The sequence below is a fragment of the Mangifera indica genome, chromosome 2, assembly GCF_011075055.1.
Source record: "Mangifera indica cultivar Alphonso chromosome 2, CATAS_Mindica_2.1, whole genome shotgun sequence".
Lineage (NCBI taxonomy): Eukaryota > Viridiplantae > Streptophyta > Magnoliopsida > Sapindales > Anacardiaceae > Mangifera > Mangifera indica.
In genome coordinates, this window is record NC_058138.1 from 1,967,005 (window position 1) to 1,991,973 (window position 24,969).

Consider the following 24,969-nt stretch of genomic DNA (forward strand, 5'->3'; position numbering starts at 1 on the left):
CTCAACAGTCGAAGCATGACTTGATGTGGTTTGCCTTGTTCAACGTGGTTTACTTGTCCAATGTTTAATCAAATTTTAAACATCGACTTGGAGTAGATTACCATCAAATCCCAACCGAACTAGTTCGATCAATTGGTTTGGTTTGGGTTTTAAAAAATGCCTCGAATGAAGCTTGCCTAAATTATAGGTGCGAGTAGTTGTTTTAATACTCTCTTATAGGGGCAGATTTAAGGTGAGTTAGTTCGAGCTTGATTGTCAACTCAATTCAATCAAGTTCGTGCTTAAATCCAAGCATAAGGGATTTTACATTGTCAAGTTCAACTTTGAAGTGCATTCGACACATGATTGCAACTAAGAGATATAATGATGACTCCGATACAAAATTACACGATTTAAGAAGAATCACACCTTATAAACTAGTTATTGATTGCATAAAAAAAAATCATATAAACCTCATACTAGAAACTCATACTTTCTGACGTGGGATCCAAATTTCATATCTTACCTTTGGTCCATACTTTACACTTTAGACTGTAACATGTTTCCACATAAATAATATTAGAAAGTAAATCCAAGATAAAGTAACATCACTGCATAAAAGCTCCCCATTTTCATGTACAGCAGCAAACAAAATCCCTGGCATGTCATGCCATTTTGATCAAACTATGAAATCACCAGTTCATATGATACTCAGCTGCTATTCTACTTTTTTGAAAATCTGGTGTCATACTACTCTAAATCGCCTTTAAAGGAGATTATTCTTGAATGCAAGTATCATTTTTTTGCAACAGAAGCAAACAGAATGCTAATATAGAACTGAAGAACATTTTGATAGCATATCTCACAAAGTCATTGTCATCTTCATTGGAGATGTTCCTTGAGGAAGATATAGCGGTTGCTGAAAGTAAGGCTTCTAGTACTACATCTGCCAGATCAGTGATGAAGGAAGACATGCAGTTGAGGGCGGGTACATGTCCCCAGTTTTGAATGCCGGATTCAAGAGCCTTCATGTCAATCTCTTCAAGTGTTTCAATGTGCTCACTCATAAAACTGCAATAGTAAATACTCCTTAGATAGCCATTTTAGCGCTTGTATCGACACACAGAATTGCTATTTTTGTAACTAGTCATTAGTCATATAACTGACTCGAACTGCTAGAAGACTCTTAACACCTTTCTGGGAGAACTTAACAACTGTAGGAATTAAACCTGATGATGAGGATAAATAAGACAGTGCTTATAATTCAAGGCAGACAAGAAAGATGGAAGCTAAAACTAAAGAAATTGGGTTTTAAAGTAAACCTGGTATGCCAGAGTATGATCGTCACCAAATCCTTGGCTTTTCAACTTTCTGCACTCCTCATCTGGTTTCTGTATGGAATACTAGCATTCTCAACATAATTGACTGGTACTAAAAAATTTCATTATCTTAAATTCCACATATAAAAGTCAAAGAAAAGTTGTAGAGACTAATCCCATCAAATGACCACAACCCAGGCAAATCAAATTTTAATATATATGCTGATTTTGTGCTGCAAAAGAATCATATACAAGAAGACTATATCCAGAAATTAAACGCACCTCATCAAGCTTAGAGAACTTCTCTAACTCTTTCTTAATAAATTCAGCCATAGACTTCATGTAACCTTCTTGCTGATACCAGGACCGTATGATAGATACAGGCAGCCTTGATATATATGCATCTTCCCTGGCATATCATTCTCACTCAGAAATTATTTATGATATAAAAATTTATTTACGACAGGCAAGCAATTAGAGAATATACAAAACAGAAGCATTCACTCCAGAACACAGATGCTTGAGCCAGTTGTAGAGATAGAGAACTGTATCAATATCGGTATGACAAATTAAATAGGCATTACAGCTTTATCAGCAAGAGCAAGGGAATTCAGTACTGTAATATTCACCTTTTAATTATTATTATCATTAGTATTATTATTATTATCATAATTATTATTATTATTATTATTTTTTTAAATAGGATAAAATTTAAATTTTAGGGGATAAGGTGAGTTTAATTTTTTAAAAATATTTTATTAGGTAAAATCTAGATAATAGTTAAATCTTTCCATTAAGAGATGAGATATTTTATTGGTGATAAATGTGGATTTATTTCAAAACTTATTTTTCTTTAAAGAAAAATAAAATCATTATTAATAAAGGGAGAGAGAGGATTTTCTTATTTTCAAAACAAAGAGCAAAGTTTGGAGTAATGATTTTAGGAAGAGAAGAATTGTGAGTAGGAGACTAAAGCAAGGAAATAGTGTTGTTTTATTTCATTAAGGTATGTCTCAATATTTTATTATTTTGATATATAGGTGTTTTATGATTTGAAGATTAGGGTTTCTTTTAGGATTCGACTCAATTTTGCATTGTAAATTGCTTCTTTCATGATAGTTTTATATTAGTTTGTAAATTTACTAAAAACAAAAGAAAATTATGTACCTTTAATTCTATTTTTATTTTATATATTAATTTCGTTTTATGAAAAGAAAGAAAAAAATAATAATAATACAATTTTTTAGCAATTTGTTGATATCTTAATTTGGTAAAAGATTTATTTATTTTTATATATATTTTTTTCATCGTTTTCAATTTAAATATTTTTTTAACATAAATCAATATGTCTAGTTATGTTCTGAAAATTTTCATAATTTTATCTATTTAATACAATTTATTAAAATTGTTAAAGTATTGAGTGTTAAACCTGAAATTTATTTGACAGAATTTGTGACTAGTAAAGAAATATAATTTTCAGTTTCTTTTTGAATTGATTTTGACTTGAATAATTTTTTTATAAGTAAATTAGCATATATAGTTTAATTCTGGAAGTTTTCAAAATTTTGTAAATTTTATGTTATCTACTAAAATTATTATAAGTGTATATGTTCAATCTGGAATATTTTTGACAGTGTTAATGGTTTGTGATAAAAATTTCGTTTTGCATGACTTTTAAAATATTTTGGGTTCATATTTTTTTGATAAAAACGTCAATATGTTAAGTTTATATTTGCAAAATTTCGTGAATTTTCGAGTTATACAGAATTTTATAAAATTGCTGGAAGCATGAACTGTCAAACTTGAAAACTGTTGTTGTGATTAGGAGCTGTGGACGGAAGTAATTTTTTTTAGAAGTTTATATTTATTTTTTTTAGCTGAATAATTTTTGGGTAAACCATCTATATGTCTTCTTTGTCTTTGCAAAGTTTTGTAACGTTTTAATTTGTGTAAAAATTTATAAAATTCATAGAACGAAGGTTATACAGTATAAATATGTGTTAGTTAAGTCTAGGATTATTCACCTTAGACACTCTTAGAATTTGTAAAATTAGTTTTGGAATTGAGGATTTTCAGTGGGATTTAAGGATATTACTAAGAGTATTATTACAATTTGAATTCATTGGTTTTGGCTAGGATCCGAATAGGTTGTACGTGATAGCTTGGATCGTATAAGGGTTTGTGTAGACTTTTGCTGGTAGTCAAGGTAAGTAGAAACTATTCTTTTTGTATGCATAAAAATGTTATATGTTTGGAAATGATACTTAAATCTGAAAAATTTGGTTTTCGCAAGCTATATAATATTTTTATAAACGTCTTCTATCAAACCCAAAGAATTTCTACAAATGCTTTGTTTATATAATATATATATATATGTTTCTTTGATTTATATATATAATTGTTTTGTTCGCATACATGGGTTGTAAGTTATATAAATGATATTTCATTCTGTTTGTATCAAATGACTTTTGCAAGTTATAAAATATTTTCGTATACTTTTTGTTCCACTTAAATTTTAATTACTCAGACATTGATTCAATAAAATTATTTATGGTACATTTATGATTTGAAATTTTGTTTATATATATACGGTTTTGACTCATTGTCCGTAGTCTCTGAATATCTGCTCTGAACTCTGAAACTATAAGTTTGGTCCAGCTGGATTATTTGTTCTGTTGTGCACATTTATGAAATTCTGGCCGGGTCACCGGGATTACAGGTGACATTTGATTCTGAAATTTTGGCCGGGTCACCGGGAGTACAGGTGACACTACGTGACAAGAGTTTAAAATAAATTTTGACTTAAGTTTGATAGTTTGAAAGGTTCTGAAATAATTTATTTATTTATTTATTTATTTGTGGTTTTATATGTGTAAGCACTTGGTTTTCTGTTTGACCTTCTTTTATTTGATTTTCTTTATTAATGTTTAAATTAAATGTTTAAGTATGCATATATAACGTTTAGCTTCTGCTTACTGAGTTGACGGCTTACCCCTCGTCATTAACATTTTTGCAGATTAAAGATGTCATAAAGTGTGAGTTTCTGTTTAGCTTTGGGGAATAAAGAATAAAAGAAGTTAGCTGGGAAGATTGGCTAAGAGAAAAAAAAAAATAATAAATTAGTTTAGTAACTATTTGATTGTATGTTTTGTTTGAAAGATTTTTGTTTTTCATGTTTTTTTGTGGTTGAAAAACTTTGTATTCAAGATTTGACTTTATTTAAGGGATTTATGAAGTCTTTTGAAATCATATGTTTTATTATAGTTTTGGGGTGTTACAGTTGTGGTATCAGAGCTTTAGGTTTAAGATTCTGTAGACTTTTAAGATGATTTTAATTTGTGTTGTGGTAATATGATTTAGCAATAAAATCATGTTATATGATTATCTTTAGGTAAATTTAGTATATATATAGGCTTATATTTTTAGTTTACACTAAAGTTTTGCTAATTTTGTTATTGTCATTAAGATGCCACCACGTAAATCTGCTACAAGGCAAGACCCTTCAGCTTCGAGAGATGACAATCAAGATAATGACAACATTACCCTTCGTCAACTTGCTCAAGAAAGCAACCCGATGTTGTATGCGATGAATAAATTTCTAGAAAGTCAAGCTCGAGTCTTAGAGCAATTAGCAAATGGTCAAGCCCCCGCAAGGCAGGATGTGAGGAACGAAGAACAAGATGTTAATGCTGGTGGTGCAACGTTGGAGCAATTTAAGAAGTTAGGACCTCCTGTCTTCAAAGGGACCACAGATCCTATGGTAGCTGAAGCTTGGTTGAAGCAAATGCAAAAGATATTCACAGCTATGGGGTGTAGTGATAATCAAAAGGTTGTCTTTGCTACATTTATGCTTCAAGGTGAGGCTGATCATTGGTGGGAGGCTACTTCACGTCTTTTAAGGAATCAATTGGGTGTAGCCCCTATTACTTGGAGTAGGTTTGAAGAGGTTTTCAATGAGAAATACTTTCCTGATCATGTGCGTTTTAAGATGGAGGCTGATTTTCTTAGTCTAATTCAGGGTGACAAATCTGTGGCTGAGTATGAAGAAAAGTTTACTACTCTATCTCGTTTTGCAATAGGACTTATAAAGGATGAAGGTAGTCGTTGTCGACGTTTCTTTGAGGGTTTAAGACCAGCTATCAAGAGTCGATTGTCTATTCTAAAGTTGAATACTTATGCTGATATGGTTGAGCGGGCAATGATAGCAGAGAGATATTTAGCTGAGTCTCAGAATGCTCGAGACAAACGGAGTAAGCAGTTTAAGCCTGGTGGTAATCGCAGTGGTGGTTCAAGCAAGCAAATTGGTTCTTTTCAACCTCGAATTTTGGGTGGTTCATTTCAAAAGCCTATGGGAGGGGGATCTCTTCAGAATAATGTAGCATCACTTTATAGTTTTTGTGGTAGGGCACATTCTGGAGAATGTCACAGAAAGACTGGAGCTTGTTTTAACTGTGGACAGATAGGGCATTTAGTCAGAGACTGCCCAAAGAAGCGTGGTGTTTTTAGCACTCAAAATGTTGAAGGTCAAAACAAGAAGCCAAAGACTCAAGGACGAGTATTTGCCATGACTAATCAAGATGTTGAGGCTTCCAACGATGTGGTGGCAGGTACATTATCTCTATTTTCTAAGGAAGCTAAAGCTTTATTTGACTCTGGTGCAACTCATTCTTTTGTATCATGTGCTTTTACTTGTCATTGTGAGAAATCCCCTGAGCCACTAAAATACCCTTTATCAATCGCTACTCCTCTAGGTGATTGTGTGTGGATTGATTGTGTTTATAAGTCTTGTGAAATTTGCCTTGGGGGTAGAAAATTTCTTGTAGATCTTTTACCCTTAGAGATGTATGACTTTGATGTTATTCTAGGGATGAATTGGTTAGCAAAGTATCATGCTAGTATTAATTGTTTTTCCAAGGAGGTTATTTTTCATATATCAGAAGATGAAGCTTTTCGATTTCAAGGGGCACAAAGTTCCTATAGTGGGTTGATTTCGGCAGTTAGAGTTAGAAACTTAGTAAATAAAGGAAGTGGGGGATTTGTGGCTTGTGTTACAGTTGATAAGGATAAAGAGGCGAGACTTGAGGATATTCTGATAGTTAGAGATTTTTCAGATGTATTTCCAGAAGACTTACCAGGCTTACCTCCTGATAGAGAGATTGAATTTGCAATTGATTTGTTACCTGGGACTGCTCCAATTTCTAAGGCTCCATATAGGATGGCACCTTTAGAGTTAAAAGAGTTGAAGGTTCAATTGCAAGAGTTATTGGATAAAAGACTCATCCGTCCTAGTGTTTCACCTTGGGGTGCTCCTGTATTATTTGTGAAGAAAAAAGATGGGTCTATGAGATTATGCATTGACTATCGTCAGCTGAACTTGGTCACCATTAAAAATAAGTATCCTCTTCCTAGGATTGACGACCTATTTGATCAATTGCAAGGTGCAGCAGTGTTTTCAAAGATTGACTTACGATCAGGGTACCATCAATTGAAGATTAAGCCTGATGATGTGCCAAAGACAGCTTTCCGTACTCGTTATGGGCATTATGAATTTTTAGTCATGCCTTTCGGGTTAACTAATGCTCCAGCAGCTTTTATGGACTTGATGAATAGAGTATTTCAAAATTATTTGGATCAATTTGTTATTGTGTTTATAGATGATATATTGGTTTTCTCTAAGAGTGAGGAGGAACATGAAGAACATTTAAGGATTGTTTTACAAACCCTTCGAGAGAAAAAGCTTTATGCAAAATTTAAAAAGTGTGAGTTCTGGATAGACAAGGTGGTGTTTTTGGGACATGTGGTAACTAAGGATGGAATTAGTGTTGACCCTTCTAAGATTGAAGCTGTGGTGAATTGGCAACGACCTGCTAATGTTACAGAAGTTAGAAGTTTTTTGGGGTTAGCTGGTTATTATAGGCGATTTGTGGAAGGATTTTCTAGTCTTGCATCACCTTTGACTCAGCTGACAAGAAAAGATGACAAATTTCATTGGGATGAGGAGTGTGAGAAGAGTTTTCAAGAGTTAAAACAAAGATTGGTTTCTGCACCGGTGCTAACGGTTCCTTCAAGTGGTGGTGGTTTTATCATTTATAGTGATGCATCTAAGAAAGGTTTGGGATGTGTGTTGATGCAACATGGTAAGGTGGTGGCTTATGCTTCTAGGCAACTGAAAAATTATGAACGAAATTATCCTACTCATGATCTGGAGTTGGCAGCTGTGGTTTTTGCTTTAAAGATCTGGAGGCATTACCTCTATGGGGAAACTTGTGAGATTTTCACTGATCATAAAAGCTTGAAGTATTTATTTACCCAAAAAGAGTTAAATTTGAGGCAAAGGAGATGGTTAGAACTTGTGAAGGATTATGATTGTCGTATTCATTATCATCCAGGGAAGGCTAATGTGGTAGCTGATGCTCTTAGTAGAAAATCATTTGGGGGTATAGCAAATTTAATTTGTACTCAGAAACATATATTGGATGATTTGAGGAAATATGAAGTCATGGTGGTATTACCTGGCCATAGTGGTTTTCTGGCAAACATAAAGGTTCAACCAATGTTAATTGAAAGAATTAAAATGGCTCAGAAGGAGGATCCGTTATTATTGGAAATTGTAAATGAAGTAAAGAAAGGAAATAAGTTGGAATTTGGATTGTCTGACGATGATATTTTAAGGTTTGGGAAACGAATTTGTGTTCCTAATAATAATAATTTGAAAAAGGAAATTTTGAGTGAAGCTCATGAATCTGCTTATAGCGTTCATCCAGGGGGTACTAAAATGTATCGTGATTTGAGAAATAACTTTTGGTGGAGAAACATGAAGAATGATATTGCTGATTATGTCTCTAAATGTTTGGTATGCCAACAAGTAAAGATTGAACATCAAAGACCTGGGGGACCTCTACAGCCTTTGCCTATTCCTGAATGGAAATGGGACCATATTACTATGGATTTTGTGAGTGGTTTGCCTCGTTCAAAAAGGGGATTTGATTCTATATGGGTGGTGGTTGATCGTTTGACTAAATCAGCACATTTCTTGGCAGTGAAAATCACCTATAATATGTTTCAGTTGGCTGACTTATTTATTCGAGAGGTTGTGAGATTGCATGGAGTTCCTCAATCTATTGTGTCGGATAGAGATGCACGTTTCACCTCTAAATTTTGGGTAAGTTTGCACCAAAATCTTGGGACAAAACTTAGTTTTAGCACTGCTTTCCATCCTCAAACTGATGGTCAATCTGAAAGGACTATCCAAACCCTTGAAGATATGTTGAGAGCATGTATGCTAGACTTGGGTGGTTCTTGGGAAGACCATTTACCCCTAATAGAGTTTGCTTATAATAACAGTTTCCACTCTAGTATTGGTATGGCTCCTTATGAAGCTTTGTATGGTCGGAAGTGTAGATCACCTATTTGTTGGGAAGAAGTTGGAGAAAGGAAGTTGCTAGGACCAGAGCTCGTTCAGATTACATCTGATAAAATTAAGTTGATTAGAGAAAGGCTTCACACAGCTCAAAGTAGACAAAAGAGTTATGCTGATCATCGTAGACGAGAGTTGGAATTTGAGGTTGGAGATTTTGTTTTTCTGAAGGTGTCACCTTGGAAAGGAGTTTTTCGGTTTGGAGAGAGAGGGAAGCTAAGCCCTAGGTTTATAGGGCCATTCGAAATTTTAGAGAGGATTGGTGCAGTTGCATACCGTGTGGCCTTACCACCAAGTCTCTCAAGGCTTCACAATGTATTTCATGTTTCGGCATTAAGGAAATATTTGGCGGACCCATCCCATGTTTTAGACTATCAGCCAATCCAAATCTCTGAAGATTTGTCATATGAAGAGCAAGCCTTAGAAGTCATTGATAGAAAAGAGCAATTTCTAAGGAATAGAGTTATTCCATTGGTAAAGGTGCGTTGGAGAAATCACTCGTTAGAAGAGGCCACGTGGGAGCAAGAGGCTGAAATAAAGGAGAAGTATCCTCAACTTTTTGAAGCTTTAGGTATGTACTAATTTCGAGGACGAAATTTTTTTTTAGGGGGGAGAATTGTAATATTCACCTTTTAATTATTATTATCATTAGTATTATTATTATTATCATAATTATTATTATTATTATTATTTTTTTAAATAGGATAAAATTTAAATTTTAGGGGATAAGGTGAGTTTAATTTTTTAAAAATATTTTATTAGGTAAAATCTAGATAATAGTTAAATCTTTCCATTAAGAGATGAGATATTTTATTGGTGATAAATGTGGATTTATTTCAAAACTTATTTTTCTTTAAAGAAAAATAAAATCATTATTAATAAAGGGAGAGAGAGGATTTTCTTATTTTCAAAACAAAGAGCAAAGTTTGGAGTAATGATTTTAGGAAGAGAAGAATTGTGAGTAGGAGACTAAAGCAAGGAAATAGTGTTGTTTTATTTCATTAAGGTATGTCTCAATATTTTATTATTTTGATATATAGGTGTTTTATGATTTGAAGATTAGGGTTTCTTTTAGGATTCGACTCAATTTTGCATTGTAAATTGCTTCTTTCATGATAGTTTTATATTAGTTTGTAAATTTACTAAAAACAAAAGAAAATTATGTACCTTTAATTCTATTTTTATTTTATATATTAATTTCGTTTTATGAAAAGAAAGAAAAAAATAATAATAATACAATTTTTTAGCAATTTGTTGATATCTTAATTTGGTAAAAGATTTATTTATTTTTATATATATTTTTTTCATCGTTTTCAATTTAAATATTTTTTTAACATAAATCAATATGTCTAGTTATGTTCTGAAAATTTTCATAATTTTATCTATTTAATACAATTTATTAAAATTGTTAAAGTATTGAGTGTTAAACCTGAAATTTATTTGACAGAATTTGTGACTAGTAAAGAAATATAATTTTCAGTTTCTTTTTGAATTGATTTTGACTTGAATAATTTTTTTATAAGTAAATTAGCATATATAGTTTAATTCTGGAAGTTTTCAAAATTTTGTAAATTTTATGTTATCTACTAAAATTATTATAAGTGTATATGTTCAATCTGGAATATTTTTGACAGTGTTAATGGTTTGTGATAAAAATTTCGTTTTGCATGACTTTTAAAATATTTTGGGTTCATATTTTTTTGATAAAAACGTCAATATGTTAAGTTTATATTTGCAAAATTTCGTGAATTTTCGAGTTATACAGAATTTTATAAAATTGCTGGAAGCATGAACTGTCAAACTTGAAAACTGTTGTTGTGATTAGGAGCTGTGGACGGAAGTAATTTTTTTTAGAAGTTTATATTTATTTTTTTTAGCTGAATAATTTTTGGGTAAACCATCTATATGTCTTCTTTGTCTTTGCAAAGTTTTGTAACGTTTTAATTTGTGTAAAAATTTATAAAATTCATAGAACGAAGGTTATACAGTATAAATATGTGTTAGTTAAGTCTAGGATTATTCACCTTAGACACTCTTAGAATTTGTAAAATTAGTTTTGGAATTGAGGATTTTCAGTGGGATTTAAGGATATTACTAAGAGTATTATTACAATTTGAATTCATTGGTTTTGGCTAGGATCCGAATAGGTTGTACGTGATAGCTTGGATCGTATAAGGGTTTGTGTAGACTTTTGCTGGTAGTCAAGGTAAGTAGAAACTATTCTTTTTGTATGCATAAAAATGTTATATGTTTGGAAATGATACTTAAATCTGAAAAATTTGGTTTTCGCAAGCTATATAATATTTTTATAAACGTCTTCTATCAAACCCAAAGAATTTCTACAAATGCTTTGTTTATATAATATATATATATATGTTTCTTTGATTTATATATATAATTGTTTTGTTCGCATACATGGGTTGTAAGTTATATAAATGATATTTCATTCTGTTTGTATCAAATGACTTTTGCAAGTTATAAAATATTTTCGTATACTTTTTGTTCCACTTAAATTTTAATTACTCAGACATTGATTCAATAAAATTATTTATGGTACATTTATGATTTGAAATTTTGTTTATATATATACGGTTTTGACTCATTGTCCGTAGTCTCTGAATATCTGCTCTGAACTCTGAAACTATAAGTTTGGTCCAGCTGGATTATTTGTTCTGTTGTGCACATTTATGAAATTCTGGCCGGGTCACCGGGATTACAGGTGACATTTGATTCTGAAATTTTGGCCGGGTCACCGGGAGTACAGGTGACACTACGTGACAAGAGTTTAAAATAAATTTTGACTTAAGTTTGATAGTTTGAAAGGTTCTGAAATAATTTATTTATTTATTTATTTATTTGTGGTTTTATATGTGTAAGCACTTGGTTTTCTGTTTGACCTTCTTTTATTTGATTTTCTTTATTAATGTTTAAATTAAATGTTTAAGTATGCATATATAACGTTTAGCTTCTGCTTACTGAGTTGACGGCTTACCCCTCGTCATTAACATTTTTGCAGATTAAAGATGTCATAAAGTGTGAGTTTCTGTTTAGCTTTGGGGAATAAAGAATAAAAGAAGTTAGCTGGGAAGATTGGCTAAGAGAAAAAAAAAAATAATAAATTAGTTTAGTAACTATTTGATTGTATGTTTTGTTTGAAAGATTTTTGTTTTTCATGTTTTTTTGTGGTTGAAAAACTTTGTATTCAAGATTTGACTTTATTTAAGGGATTTATGAAGTCTTTTGAAATCATATGTTTTATTATAGTTTTGGGGTGTTACAAGTACCTACATAAACAAGCACAAGTGCGTCCTCTGCTAAGTTTCTATCGGCGTGCAACCTTGCCAATCTGAAACTGCCCACCTGTTTGTGATATTGATAATGCATCTAATTAACATTGCAGTAAGGATTTTGATCGCTGCTATTTCCAGGAAAATTTTAATGAATCAAAATTCAACAGACTATAAATTGAAAAAAATATCTAAACCTCATCACCTTATCTGCTTTTCTTTTCCTGCTACAATTCCATGCTCTGCATTCCCCTTCATTTTTTGTTACCATTTTCTGATGTGAAACCAAAGAAACTATGTTGTGATTATGGTAAGGGGGCTCAAGACATTCAAAAAAGAAGAAAGTATTTTACATCCAAATATTGTTCAAATAGTATAAATATTTACAATTGAATTGAATTATTACATAAACATGCCAAACTCTTGCATTGGTAGGAAATGAACTTTAATCAATATAAAATTAATGTTAAATTTGATTCTAATTATAAAAATTTCATGAACAAGATGCAAACCAGTATGCATTGCAGAATCATGTCTCAGTTGATGTATTTCAGGTAATCCTCCTGCTCTTACTTCTACTACAATTAATTACACTTCAGATTTTATCAATCTCTAGATAATTAAATCAAAGTTCATTTGTTATAGAAAAGACGGCTCAACCTAACTAAACCCACCACATTGATGGAAAATGGGACACCTAGCAAACAACAGTAACAAAAGTTATGATAGGAGAGAAAAGCAGCACATACCACTGCCATGAGCACACTTCTTTGTCGAACTCAAGGTGTTAGGGCTGTGGAAAATGGTATTGATAGGGAGCCTAATGCCGTTGATTTTAACGGGAAGATCTTCCTTGGCCTTTTAGAAAAGTAAAGATAATTGTGAGGGTGTCTCTACAAAAAATATATATATATAAGGCAAAACTAGCATTTAGGTTGCAATATCTTTAAAAAAACTATTAAAAAGAAAGCCCAGAGCCAGCCAGATATCCCCTTACTTTCAATAAAATTTAAAAAAAAAAACCCTTAGACTTGCAAAATTATCGTTAATTCCCTTGTAGAATTGCTTCCCTTCCTAAGAGCTATATCATATCAGCAAGAGTGTAGAAATTTCAGTACCTAGATTATGACAAGAGTCTCCTTGCTAAATTGCCACTTGCGTTTTGATATTGATAATGCATTATCAATTACCAAAAAAAAAAAAAAGATCATGCACAATCAAAAAAATATTTAGTTGGTATTCTTTTCTTTTTAGGAAAAAATCAATGGAAATTATTGATGAACATGATTCACGCCTTTATAACGTATTGCAAAATAAGTCTCTTCTTCTTCTTCGAATTCAAAAACAAAGGAAAAATTGAAGATACAATCACAAGTATAAAAAAATTTTTAACTTACTATAAAATATAACTACTCAAACAAGAATAATAATTTGTTATTGAATTAGTGATATATGATTCATACCATTTAGTTGAACCTTGCTAATTCTCTTGAAAAACAAATCAGACTTCCAGACAGTTTATGACTAATTAAATAAACATATTTTAAGAAGACAATAGCAATTATTGTGTAAAAATTATTTTCAAAAACAATTTATTAAAAAAATAATAACGGTTTAAATTAAGAACTAATTAATTCACACACCTGAACAAATCTTTGTACAGTAGGGTTAAGGTTATGGATCCATTGTCCTCCTATCTTAATCAATGGATGTATCACAACATTGTTGAGCTTTGGTGTTAGTTGTTCTCCATAACCAAAGGTCTTCATTATCGGACATCTATAAATCTTAAGTGTATATAAAACTGGTACATATCCCCAGTTTTGAATGCCGCATTCAAGAGGCAACTCCCTGTACTCCATGTCAATCTTTTCAAATGTTTTTATGTGCTTACTCACAAAGCTGCAATTGTAAATACTGTAATTAATTTAACTTTGCAGATAGCCATTTTAGTGCTCATATCGACTACGAAATTACTATTTTTGTAACTATTCAAGTACCTGACTGGAAATACAAGAAGACTCTTAACACCTTTCTAGTCGAGCTCAATGAGAACTTCAACATTGTCGAGCTTCAACCATTGGTGTAAGCGCCCAACCTAATGATGGAAAAAAATATAAGAGATCAAGAAAGTCCATAACCAACAGTTGCGACAGTACACACAGACAAGAAAGATAAATCTAAAACTTATGAAACTGGGTTTTACTGTCAAACCTAGCATGTCAAAGTATGATTTTTGCCAAATCCACAGCTTTTCAAGTTCTGCACTCCTCCATCTGGTCTTATGGATCACTAGCATTCTCCACATAGCTGACTGGTGCTTCATGGGCACTAAAGAATTTCATTACCTATAGTTCCACATATAAAAGTCAAAGAAAAGTTGTAGAGATTAATCCCATCAGATATCCACAACCCAGGCAAGTCAAACTTTAATATATATACTGAATTTTGTGCTGCAAAAGAATCATATACAGGAAGAGTATTTCCAGAAATTTAAATGCACTTCATCAGGCTTAGGGAATTTCTCCAGCGCTTTCTGAATCATGTCATCCAATTGTTGATACCAGGGCCCATATGATAGAAACAGGCAGCCTTGATATATATGCATCTTACCTGGCATATTATTCTCACTCAGAAATGGTTTATGATATAAAAATTAATTTACCACAGGCAAGCAATTAGAGAATATACTAAAACAGAAGCAGCACCTAAATATTCTCTCCAGCAGACAGATTCTTGACCCAGTAGTAGAAATAGAGACTGTGGATAAATCCTCTTCTGAAACAAAGTGAGTTTCATCTAATTTAAGCTAGGAACACCATCTTCTCTTTTGATGCAAACATCCACCTTTTATTCTTTCTTGTTCATGACTATTTCTTCTATATTTTATCATCAAGTCATTTGAGCTAACAAGTAATGTAATAATGAGAATACATTGATGGCAATTTGTTAACATACCTGTTTTCAGGCTTGTTTTCCCCTAAATTTTGCATTACAAATTTCGACCAAATGAATGTTTTCTTTATACTCTATGTTCAAAAACAATAGAATTGTATCAGTATGACAAATGAAATTGGCATTAGAGCTATATCAGCAAGAGTGAGGGAATTCAGTGCCTTAATTAAAAGAGCGTATGACAAGTGTCTCTTCTGCTAAGTTTCCAGCAGCATGCAACCTTGCCACACTGAAATTGCCCACCTGTTTGTGATAGTGATAATTCATAATCATCAATATTGAAGTAAGGATTTTATTCCTTGCTATTTCTAGGAAAAATTTAATGAATAAAAATTCAACAGTATAAATTGCAAATGATATCTAAAACCTCTTCAGCTTGTCTGCTTTTCCTTTTCTGCTACAATTCCATGCCCTGTACTCCCCTGCATTTTCTGTTACAATTTTCACATGTGAATCTAAACAAACTATTTTGTTGTGGTATCAAGCCATTGAAGAAAGAAAAAAGCATTTTACACCTAAATATTGTACAAATAGTATAAATATTTGCAATTCAATTGAATTCATACAAACCATTGCCATGAGTGCACTTCTTTGTCGAACTCAAAGTGTTAAGGTTGCAGCAGATGGTATCGACAGGAGGCCTAACGCCTTTGATTTTAACAGGAAGATCTTCCTTGGCCTTTAAGAAAAGTAAAGATAATTGTGTGGGTGTCTTTGCAAAAATAAATATAAGGTAAAACTATCATTTAGGTTGCAATATATTTTAAAAAATATTAAAAAGATAACCCAGAGCCAGCCAGATGTCCCCTTACTTTCAATAAAATTTTTAAAAAAAGACCCTCATACTTGTAAAATTAACGTTAAGGCCATTGCAGACTTGCTTCCCATCCTAAGAGCTATATCATATCAGCAAGAGTGTAGAAATTTCACTACCTAGATTGTGACAATAGTCTCCTTGCTAAATTGCCAACTGTGTTTTGACATTGACAATGCATAATAAGTTAACCAAAAAAAAAAAAGATAATGCACCATCAAAAATATATAGTTGGTATTCCTTTTTCTTTTTGGAAAAAATCAATGGAAATTATTGATGAACATGATTCACACATTTATAACGCATTTCAAAATAAGTCTCTTCTTCTTCTTCTTCGAATTCAAAAATAAAAGAAAAATTATTTAGTGATAAAAGATTCATACCATTTAGTTGAACCTCCCTAATTCTCCTGAAAAACAAATCAGACTTTTAGACAGTTTATAACTAACTAAATAAACATATTTTAAGAAGAAAGTAGCTATTGTCGCGTAAAAATTATTTTCAAACACAATTTATTAAACAAATGATAATTGTTTACAATCAACAACTAATTAATTCACATACCTGAACGAATCTTTATACTGTAGGGTCCAGGTTATACATTCATTGTCCTCCTATCTTAATCAATGGATGTATCATAACACTGATTAAGATAGGAGGACATCCATAATCAAAGGTCTTCATTATTAGACATCCATAAATCTTAAGTGTATATAAAACTGGTACACTTCCCCAGTTTTGAAGTGCATTTAAGAGATAATTCTCTGTGCTCCATGTCAATCTTTTCAAGACTATGTGCTTACTCATAAAGCTGCAATTGTAAATACTATAATCAATTTAACCTTGTGGATATCCATTTTGGCAGAGCTACAAGGAGCTCTTAACACCTTTCTGGCAGAGCTCAATGAAAACTTCATCATTGTCGGGCTTCAATCATTGTACAGGCCCTACTGGACTAACAAAACAAAAAAAGGGAACGAAATGAATATTCCAAGGAATTAACCAACAAAACATTATAGTGCCCAACCTAATGGTGGAAAAAAATATTAGAGATCAAGAAAGTCAATAAACAACAGTTGCGACAGTACTCATAATTACGGGCAGGCAAGGAAGATGAATCTAAAACTTATGAAACTGGGTTTTACTGTCAAACCTGGCTTGTTAGAGTGTGATTGTTGCCGAATCCACAGCTTTTCAAGTTCTGCACTCCTCTGTCTGGTCTTTTTATGGATCACTAGCATTCTCAACATAACTGACTGGTACTCCATGGGCACTAAAGAATTTCATTACCTGCAGTTCCACATATAAAAGTCAAATTTTAACATATATATATATATATATATATATAAATACACACACACATACATATACTGATTTTTGTGCTGCAAAAGAATCATATACAGGAAGAGTATTTCCAGAAATTTAAATGCACCTCATCAGGCTTAGGTAATTTCTCCAACGCTTTCTGAATCACGTCATCCAATTGTTGATACTAGGGCCCAAATGATAGAAACAGGCAGCCTTGATATATATGCATCCTACCTGGCATATGATTCTCACTCAGAAATGGTTTATGATATAAAAATTAATTTACTACAGGCAAGCAATCAAAGAATGTACTAAAACAGAAGCAGCACCTAATATATTCTCTCCAGCAGACAGATTCTTAACCCAGTTGTAGAAATAGAGAACTGTGGGTAAATCCTCTTCTGAAACAAAGTGAGTTTGATCTTATTTAAGCTAGGAACACCATCCTCTCTGTTGATGCAAACATCCGCCTTTCCTCCTTTCTTGTTCATGATTATTTCTTCTATATTGGATCATTAAGTCATTTGAGCTTACAAGTAATGTAATAATGAGAATACATTGATGGCAATTTGTTAACAAACCTGTTTTCAAGCTTGTTTTCCCCTAAATTTTGCATCACAAATTTCAACCAAATAAATCTTTTGTTAATAATCGATGCTCAAAAAGAAAAGAATTGTAGCAGTATGACAAATTAAATTGGCATTAGAGCTGTATCAGCAAGAGTGAGAGAGTTCAGTACCTTAATTAAACGAGCATATGACAAGTGTCTCATCTGCTAAGTTTCCATCAGCATGCAACCTTGCCACACTGAAATTGCCCACCTGTTTGTGATATTGATAATGCATAATCATTAATATTGAAGTAAGGATTTTATTCCTTGCTATTTCTAGGAAAAATTTAATGAATAAAAATACAACAGTATAAATTACAAATGATACCTAAAACCTCTTCAGCTTGTCTGCTTTTCCTTTTCTGCTACAATTCCATGCCCTGTACTCCCCTGCATTTTCTGTTACAATTTTCACATGTGAATCTAAACAAACTATTTTGTTGTGGTATCAAGCCATTGAAGAAAGAAACAGAACCCTTAAGCCTACAGTATAGTTTGTAAAAGAAAACAGAGAATCTACGGTATTATAAAAGAAAAAAGTGCACCACATACCACTGCCATGAGCACACTTCTTTGTCGAACTCAAAGCCTTTAGGGTTGCGGCAGATGGTATCGACGGGAAGCCTAAGGCCGTTGATTTTAACAGGAAGATCTTCCTTCGCCTTTAAGTAAAAAGTAAAGGTGATTGTAGGGATCAGTTCGTGAAAAAATAAAGGTAAAACTACCATTTCGGTTACAACAAATTTATAATATTAAAAAAATCCTAGATCCGGCCACGTGCACCCTCACTTTGAATAAAATTATCAAAAGCCCTCTATACTTGTAAAATTATCGTTAATTTCCCCTGTAGAATTGCTTCCCTTTTTTTCTTTTTTTTTTTAATTAAGTAATTAATTAAAAATTTTCACAAGAGTGACAGAGGTTGAACTCAGGACTTTCCTTCTCTTTTATCACTAAGTAGGCCTTAGAGTGAGGGAATTTCAGTACCTTGATTAAACGAGCTTATGAAACATGTCTCGCTACTAGCTTTCCATCAATCTTGTCATTGTCTCAGTTAGGTGTTCACTTTTTCTTCTTCTTCTTCTTTTTCTTCTTCTTCTATATTTCAAACAACAGAGACATAATAGAAGCAGTGTTTTTAAGAATTCAAAATTCGAAGATGTAATTATAAATATAAAATCTTTAAATTACTCAAACAAGAATAATAATTTGTTATTGAATTAGTGATACATGATTCATACCATTTAGTTGTTCCCTTGCGATTTTCTCCTGCAAAACCAATCACAATTTTTAGATTATTAATGTCATACAACTAACTAAACATATTTTAAGAAGACAATACAATTTATTCAAAAATATTTACAATTGTTTACACTCAACAATTATCTAATTCACATACTTGTTCTTCTATGAACAATTGCTCAACTGTGGAGTTCAGGTTACCCAACCATCGTGCTCTGGTAGAACTCATCATAACTTTGTTGAGCTTTGGTGTCAGTTGTTCTCCATAACCAAAAATCTTCATATTTGGACATTTTATTATCATAAGTTTCTCCAAAACAGGAAATTCAATAGAATATGAGCTTGAGCTAAAACAACCAATGCTACTTAGCTGTACAAGCTTCAATTCGGACAAACTAGGAAAAACAATCTTCTTTGCTAATGATGATGATACTTCCTCATTTGTGACTATTTCTTCCAATGCTGAGCAATCATATATTTTAAGTTTCCAGAGCTTCACAAGGCTTTTGACTATGGAGGGGGTGAAGAGGCTTTTTAATTTATTGCAACTAAAAATATATATAGAAGTTAAGTTTCCCAAACTTGGGGAGGTTGTGGTGAGATCTTTCCTTGGTGGTATTATTTCCTCTTCTTCTCTCATTATGAAAATCTCCTCTAAATTGTCACAACTACATATCTCCATTTCTTCCAAACAAATTAGACTCTGCAACAAATCTTGTGAAAATATCTTAACTAACTTTGGGCACATCCATAATTTTATTCTCTTCAAGTTGCAAAGGTTTATGTATTGAGTTTCACCTTTCCATATATGTGTCATGTTTGGCAGATATTTCAAATATAGTTCCTTTAATGACGAAAGCAACTTTGTTTTTCCATATGTCACCTTAAGCACTTCACAATCAAATACATATACCATTGATTTACACCAGCCTACTTCTAAATATTCCGTTTGTTCAATTACCAAATTCTTTAGGCAATTAATCAATCCTGAAATCATAACCTTATCATCATTTGACATCAACAATTTTCTTGAATATTCTTTTGAACCAATCATGAAGTTGACCTTTTCAAAACGTCCTACACCACCTATTATTATTGCAAAGTTTGATAAGTTTTTGAACGGCACATCATTATCAATTAAGAAATTCAAGTTTGGGATAATAATTTTCAAGCTAGTCAATCTAGACAAAGATTGTAACTCAGCAAGCTTTGCATTGTTTCTCAAACCCCCCTCATCTCCTTCAGAATCCCAATGCTCAAAACTTTTTAAAACATACAACTCCTCCAATTTACACAGAGAAGATATGACACCATGTGCTATTCGTGCAAGCTCTTCACAACCGTTCAAATCTAATAACCTCAAATGAATTAATTGACTGAAAGATATTGGGATCTCCCTAACATTAGAATCATTAAGGCTAAAAATTTCTAGTTTACTTAGTTGCCCGATAATAGATAGGTCGCCTAACTCGCAACCATTAAGATACAATGTTCTAAGATTTGCCAGCAAAGAAAGTGACTCTGGTAGTGGCAATAATTGAGTTTTACTCAAGTCTAAAACTCTAAGATCTTTCATGCCTTGAAAAAAATTGTTAGGGAAAACCATTTTAGAATTTCCCTGCAACAGTAAAGATTGTAACTTTGGGCATTCCATCATATCTGACACTTCTTTAATATCATTTGACATTAATGAGATACATGTGAGATCTTCATATGTATCTCTGTTTGGCCACTTTTTTAGACCAGTGCCAGCTTTGACCAAGAATATTTGATTGTACTTAGGTGCTATTATATGTGCAACATCACGTACAACATCATGCAATTTTACATACTCTTCCATATTGTACCGATGTTTTCCATAAATCAAGAGAAAAGAAGAGGTCAACGTACTTACAATAGCGTGAACTCTGTGCCTAACATCCTTCATTGTCTCAACATTTTTGAACCACCTCAAAGCCACTCCATATGTAACTAAAACTTCAATTGGGATTTCAAAATCCTCTGAAAACACGCTACAAAAGAAGAACAATGATTTTGCATCATCGCTTTCTAGATATTTGATGCTCAACTCTAAAGATGAAATCACACTTCTTTGCATCCCTGGGATATCTGTATAAGCAGACATTTTTAGTTGTCGTGCTACATCTTTCCACACATGCTCATTTTTGTTCTTTAATGTCTTTGCTATTGTCACAATTGCAAGTGGCAAGCCATTACATTCAGCAACTACATCTTTTGCGATTGAGCTTCTGATAGAATTTTCAACATCCATTCCAACGTGCTCCTTGAATAGCTCCCACGATTCCTGTTCTGATAAAGTTTTGACTATATATGTTTTGTCACAATCCATTTCATCGCACACATTTTCACTTCGAGAGGTAAGCACAATCTTACAACCTCCGTGATCCTTCCCAAAAGGAATACCAATCTCGGCCAATTCAATTTCTCCCCAAACATCATCCAATATCATGAGAATTCGTTTCTCCTGCTTAATTCTCTGCCACAAGGAACTTGCTCGTGCTGATTCAGGAATATCCGACAATGATTTCAGATCTAGCTTGTAAGCAATTGCTTTTTGAATTTCCATGATATTTGGGGTTTGAGACACAACTACAAAAACTACTGAATCATACAACTTCTCTTCCTCAGCTTGTTTGCCAACTTGTTTCACCAGAGTGGTTTTACCCACACCCCCCATCCCACAAATTCCAATTATGCTGACCTTGTCATCTTTCAAGGCCTCCATAATTTCATTCTTGATTGATTCTCTGGATTCAAAAATTCCAGAAAATCCAACAGTTGGAACGATAATGCTTGAAGGGGGAAGAGCAGGCTGAGATATAGCTTGAAATGTTCCACCTTCTTGGAGCTGAGTGATCACCGTTATCTTCTGCTTTGCCACCTTGCTGAACCGGTAACGTGATCGGACATTAATGCACCACCCTTTGAAGCACATCTTGTTCACGTTGCCTTCATCTTCAAAAAACTTTTCTGCTTCTGCAGAGACATCATCAACTTTAGATATCCAGGTTTGGACATCAGGTAAGATAATTCCTCTGTTTCTTTCAGCAGCATCAATTTTCAATTGCATGCTGTCTCTGGTAGCCTTGAGTTGCTGAGCTTGATTTCGTAATGCTTCGATGTTGTCATTGTAGTTAAGCAGGTAGCCAATCTGGCGGCCTGCTGCATCGAACAAGCGGCTGAAAATAATTTCAGAAATTGAACTAACAGATGAAGTAACAATTTCCATGCTGTAAATTTTATTAGGTTTTTGATATTGTGTTATTGTGTTAACGACCACTAGAATTATTGTGTTAATGCGGTTCCTCGTGCTCACAGGGTCAACCATACCATGACCTGTCAAAAAGCAGGACTTGAGGGCATGTTAGCCAAGGACATCACAAGACCCTAGGTCTCTCAGTTGCTTGACTGTCTTACAGGCCGAATCCAAAGACCCTCAACACAGTCAACACATCTCATGGGCTTGGCACGGTCCACAATTTTGCGAGTCGTGTCATCGCGAGCAATGCTTTTTTTGAGGGGTAGAGCCCCTGGACACGGCTAGCTTGATATGAAATTTCCATGAGTCATCCATGCAGGCACCTCTACATTGACTTGCAACAACAGCAGAATTTCAAAATTCTTGCTTGACTAAAGAATGCACAATTACTATTAATGTAATAGCGATTCAAGCAACGTGTGAATGCGAAATAGATATGTCCAAATTTTCAGAACAATCTTTTAAAATCGTTGTCCTAATCAAGATTTGTGTGAAAGTTTGAATCCAAAAGTTGGTAGGTAGCGTAAGTTGATGAAGCAATTTCTACGAAACGTTGACGAGCGTGTTATGAGATCCTCCACAGAAGAAAAAAAAAAACTCCCTCACCAACAAAGAACTATTATTTTCTTAAAAAATAAAATAAAATCAAATTTTTTATTAGAGATATATAACATATTCAATACCCAAAAGCTACGTGGTATTTTATAAACATATTAATTATAATTATAATAATTTGATTAGGACGTAAGGAATTACATAATCAAGGGCAGTATTATTTGTAAGGCCAAATGACACTTTCCCACCAAAGGTTTGGTGCAACTTAACTTTTCAATTTATCAATTATAAAAAATATAAATACTTACCGCTCTATTAAATTTTACTATTACTATCAATGGTAAAATTGTTATTTAATAAAAATATTTAAAAAATTAAAAATTTATCACATTTCCACCTTCAAGTTTAAAACTAATAAATTTTCTCTACTTAAAATTTAAAAAACTTTATTTTCCCTAGAGTTTTCCAGTACATTGCCAGAGGTCAAAGATGGTGGCGTTCTCCCTCTCTCTCAGCTTTTCTCTTAATCGCACTCCATTTTCAAACATTATTAGCCAACAAAGACGAATCATCCGTTTCTCGATGAAGACAAATCGTTCGTCTCTTAAAGAAGACGAATTGCATCTTCGTCTTTATTGACTACTTTCCTAAGTCCATGATAGCTGGGAATAGAATGGGAGGGAGAGAGAACGTAGCCATTGCCGCCATTAGACGTCGACAATGATAATTGAAAAAATCATAGAAGAAAATATTCATTTTTTAAACTTTAAATAGGGATATTCATTATATTTTTTAATTTAAGAGAAAAATATGATAAATTTTTAATTTTTTTAAATATTTTTATTTTTGATAATAACGGTGAAATTTAATAAGATTGATTAATATTTGAATTTTTAATAATTAATTGATGAGAAATTGCATTGTCCAAAGCCTTGGGTGGGAAATAGTTATTTGGCCTATTTGTAAAAGCATGACGCGGCGATTGATGTTAATATCCAGGAAGGTGTGAGTTAGCTAGCGGTTGCAGTACAGCCACCTAATACATCTCTTATAATACTTCTATCCTTTGCCTTTTGTGGTAGAATTGATTCCCCACCACAATCAGGAAAAAAAAAAAAAACTGTCTCATTACAACAATTTGGTAATGGAAACCAGCTCAGGTCTTGCACAAGTATTATTATATTAAGCATGAATTATTAATTAATTAATAACAAAGTTTAGCTTTCGCAAGAGCACTTAATAAAGCTAATGCTACTTTGCCTAGTTTAATCTTCATTTTCCACTACTTTGAATTATAAAATAATTAAAGATAGAAATGTTTAAAGATAAGGACAAGATTAAAATAATAATAATAATAATAATTTGAAAAAAAAAGGTTAAAAATTATAATATTTAAAACAATTAAGCTATCACGAAATAATATTATTTCATATGATAATAGACAAAATGAAATTCTTGTAATAATTGGTTAAGATAATTCAAATCGAATTAGGTTCCATAGTTAAACTAGAACAAACCATAGACTACCCAACTTTCGAGTTGGATTGAACCAAATTATGCAAGTGCAAATGAGTTAATCAGTAATGAAATAGCGAAATTAAAAAAAGGCAGGGAAAAGAGATTGCAATGGAGACTCACAATATGAAGATGAAGATGGATGAACAAGCAGAATTAAGAAAAGGCAGGGAAAAGAGATTGCAATGGAGACTCACCATATGAAGATGAAGATAAATGAAAGTAAAATTTAGTCTCCAAAATCTAAAAAGTAAAAAAGGTTAAAGAACTCATTCAAAATCCTTCAACACCAAATTTTCTATTGTACTTCAATTTTTTTTTTCATATTTTCAAATGAGATGCTTGAAGAGTTCAATCTCTACAGTGGTAGCAGTGTGCATAGACTACAAAATTGATTATTATTAGATTTTGAGTAGAATCAAATTTGAATATTAGTTGATTTAATTTTAATTTGATTCCACAACCGATAGTTTGAAATTGAGTTTGTTTGAAAATATTGTTAAAGATTATCAACATAACAAATAACGTCATTAATAAAATAAATAATATCAATAACTGATGAATAATATCGTTGACATAATAAAAAAATATTATCAGACAGAGTTTTAAACTATACTCAAAATAAATTATCTAATTGAATTTTTGGTTTTTTGGATAATTTATCAAATTGAAATTTTAATTTGAATTC

At 32.4% G+C, this 24,969-nt stretch overlaps 1 protein-coding gene across 8 annotated transcripts; it reads right to left on the bottom strand.

The window, feature by feature from the left end:
• Positions 1–587: 587 nt before the first annotated feature.
• LOC123209289 (probable disease resistance protein At1g61190) lies at positions 588–22,527 on the bottom strand. Of its 8 annotated transcripts, none has more exons than XM_044627260.1 (18): positions 19,089–22,527; positions 18,931–18,958; positions 18,677–18,787; positions 18,242–18,351; positions 18,025–18,069; positions 17,819–17,900; positions 17,661–17,682; positions 17,409–17,581; positions 17,204–17,313; positions 14,217–14,350; positions 14,003–14,100; positions 13,646–13,904; positions 12,752–12,860; positions 12,208–12,254; positions 12,000–12,075; positions 1,581–1,707; positions 1,302–1,370; positions 588–1,050 (listed from the first exon to the last, which is right to left on the bottom strand). In XM_044627260.1, the coding sequence occupies exons 1-3, from the start codon at positions 22,278–22,280 to the stop codon at positions 18,744–18,746; spliced, it is 3,264 nt and encodes a 1,087-aa protein (XP_044483195.1). In that variant the 5' UTR covers positions 22,281–22,527; the 3' UTR covers positions 588–1,050; positions 1,302–1,370; positions 1,581–1,707; positions 12,000–12,075; positions 12,208–12,254; positions 12,752–12,860; positions 13,646–13,904; positions 14,003–14,100; positions 14,217–14,350; positions 17,204–17,313; positions 17,409–17,581; positions 17,661–17,682; positions 17,819–17,900; positions 18,025–18,069; positions 18,242–18,351; positions 18,677–18,743. The 8 variants fall into 8 exon arrangements, with proteins under 8 accessions (XP_044483195.1, XP_044483194.1, XP_044483193.1 ...); XM_044627259.1 differs by having other exon boundaries at positions 18,018–18,069; XM_044627258.1 differs by having other exon boundaries at positions 18,025–18,079.
• Positions 22,528–24,969: the final 2,442 nt, after the last annotated feature.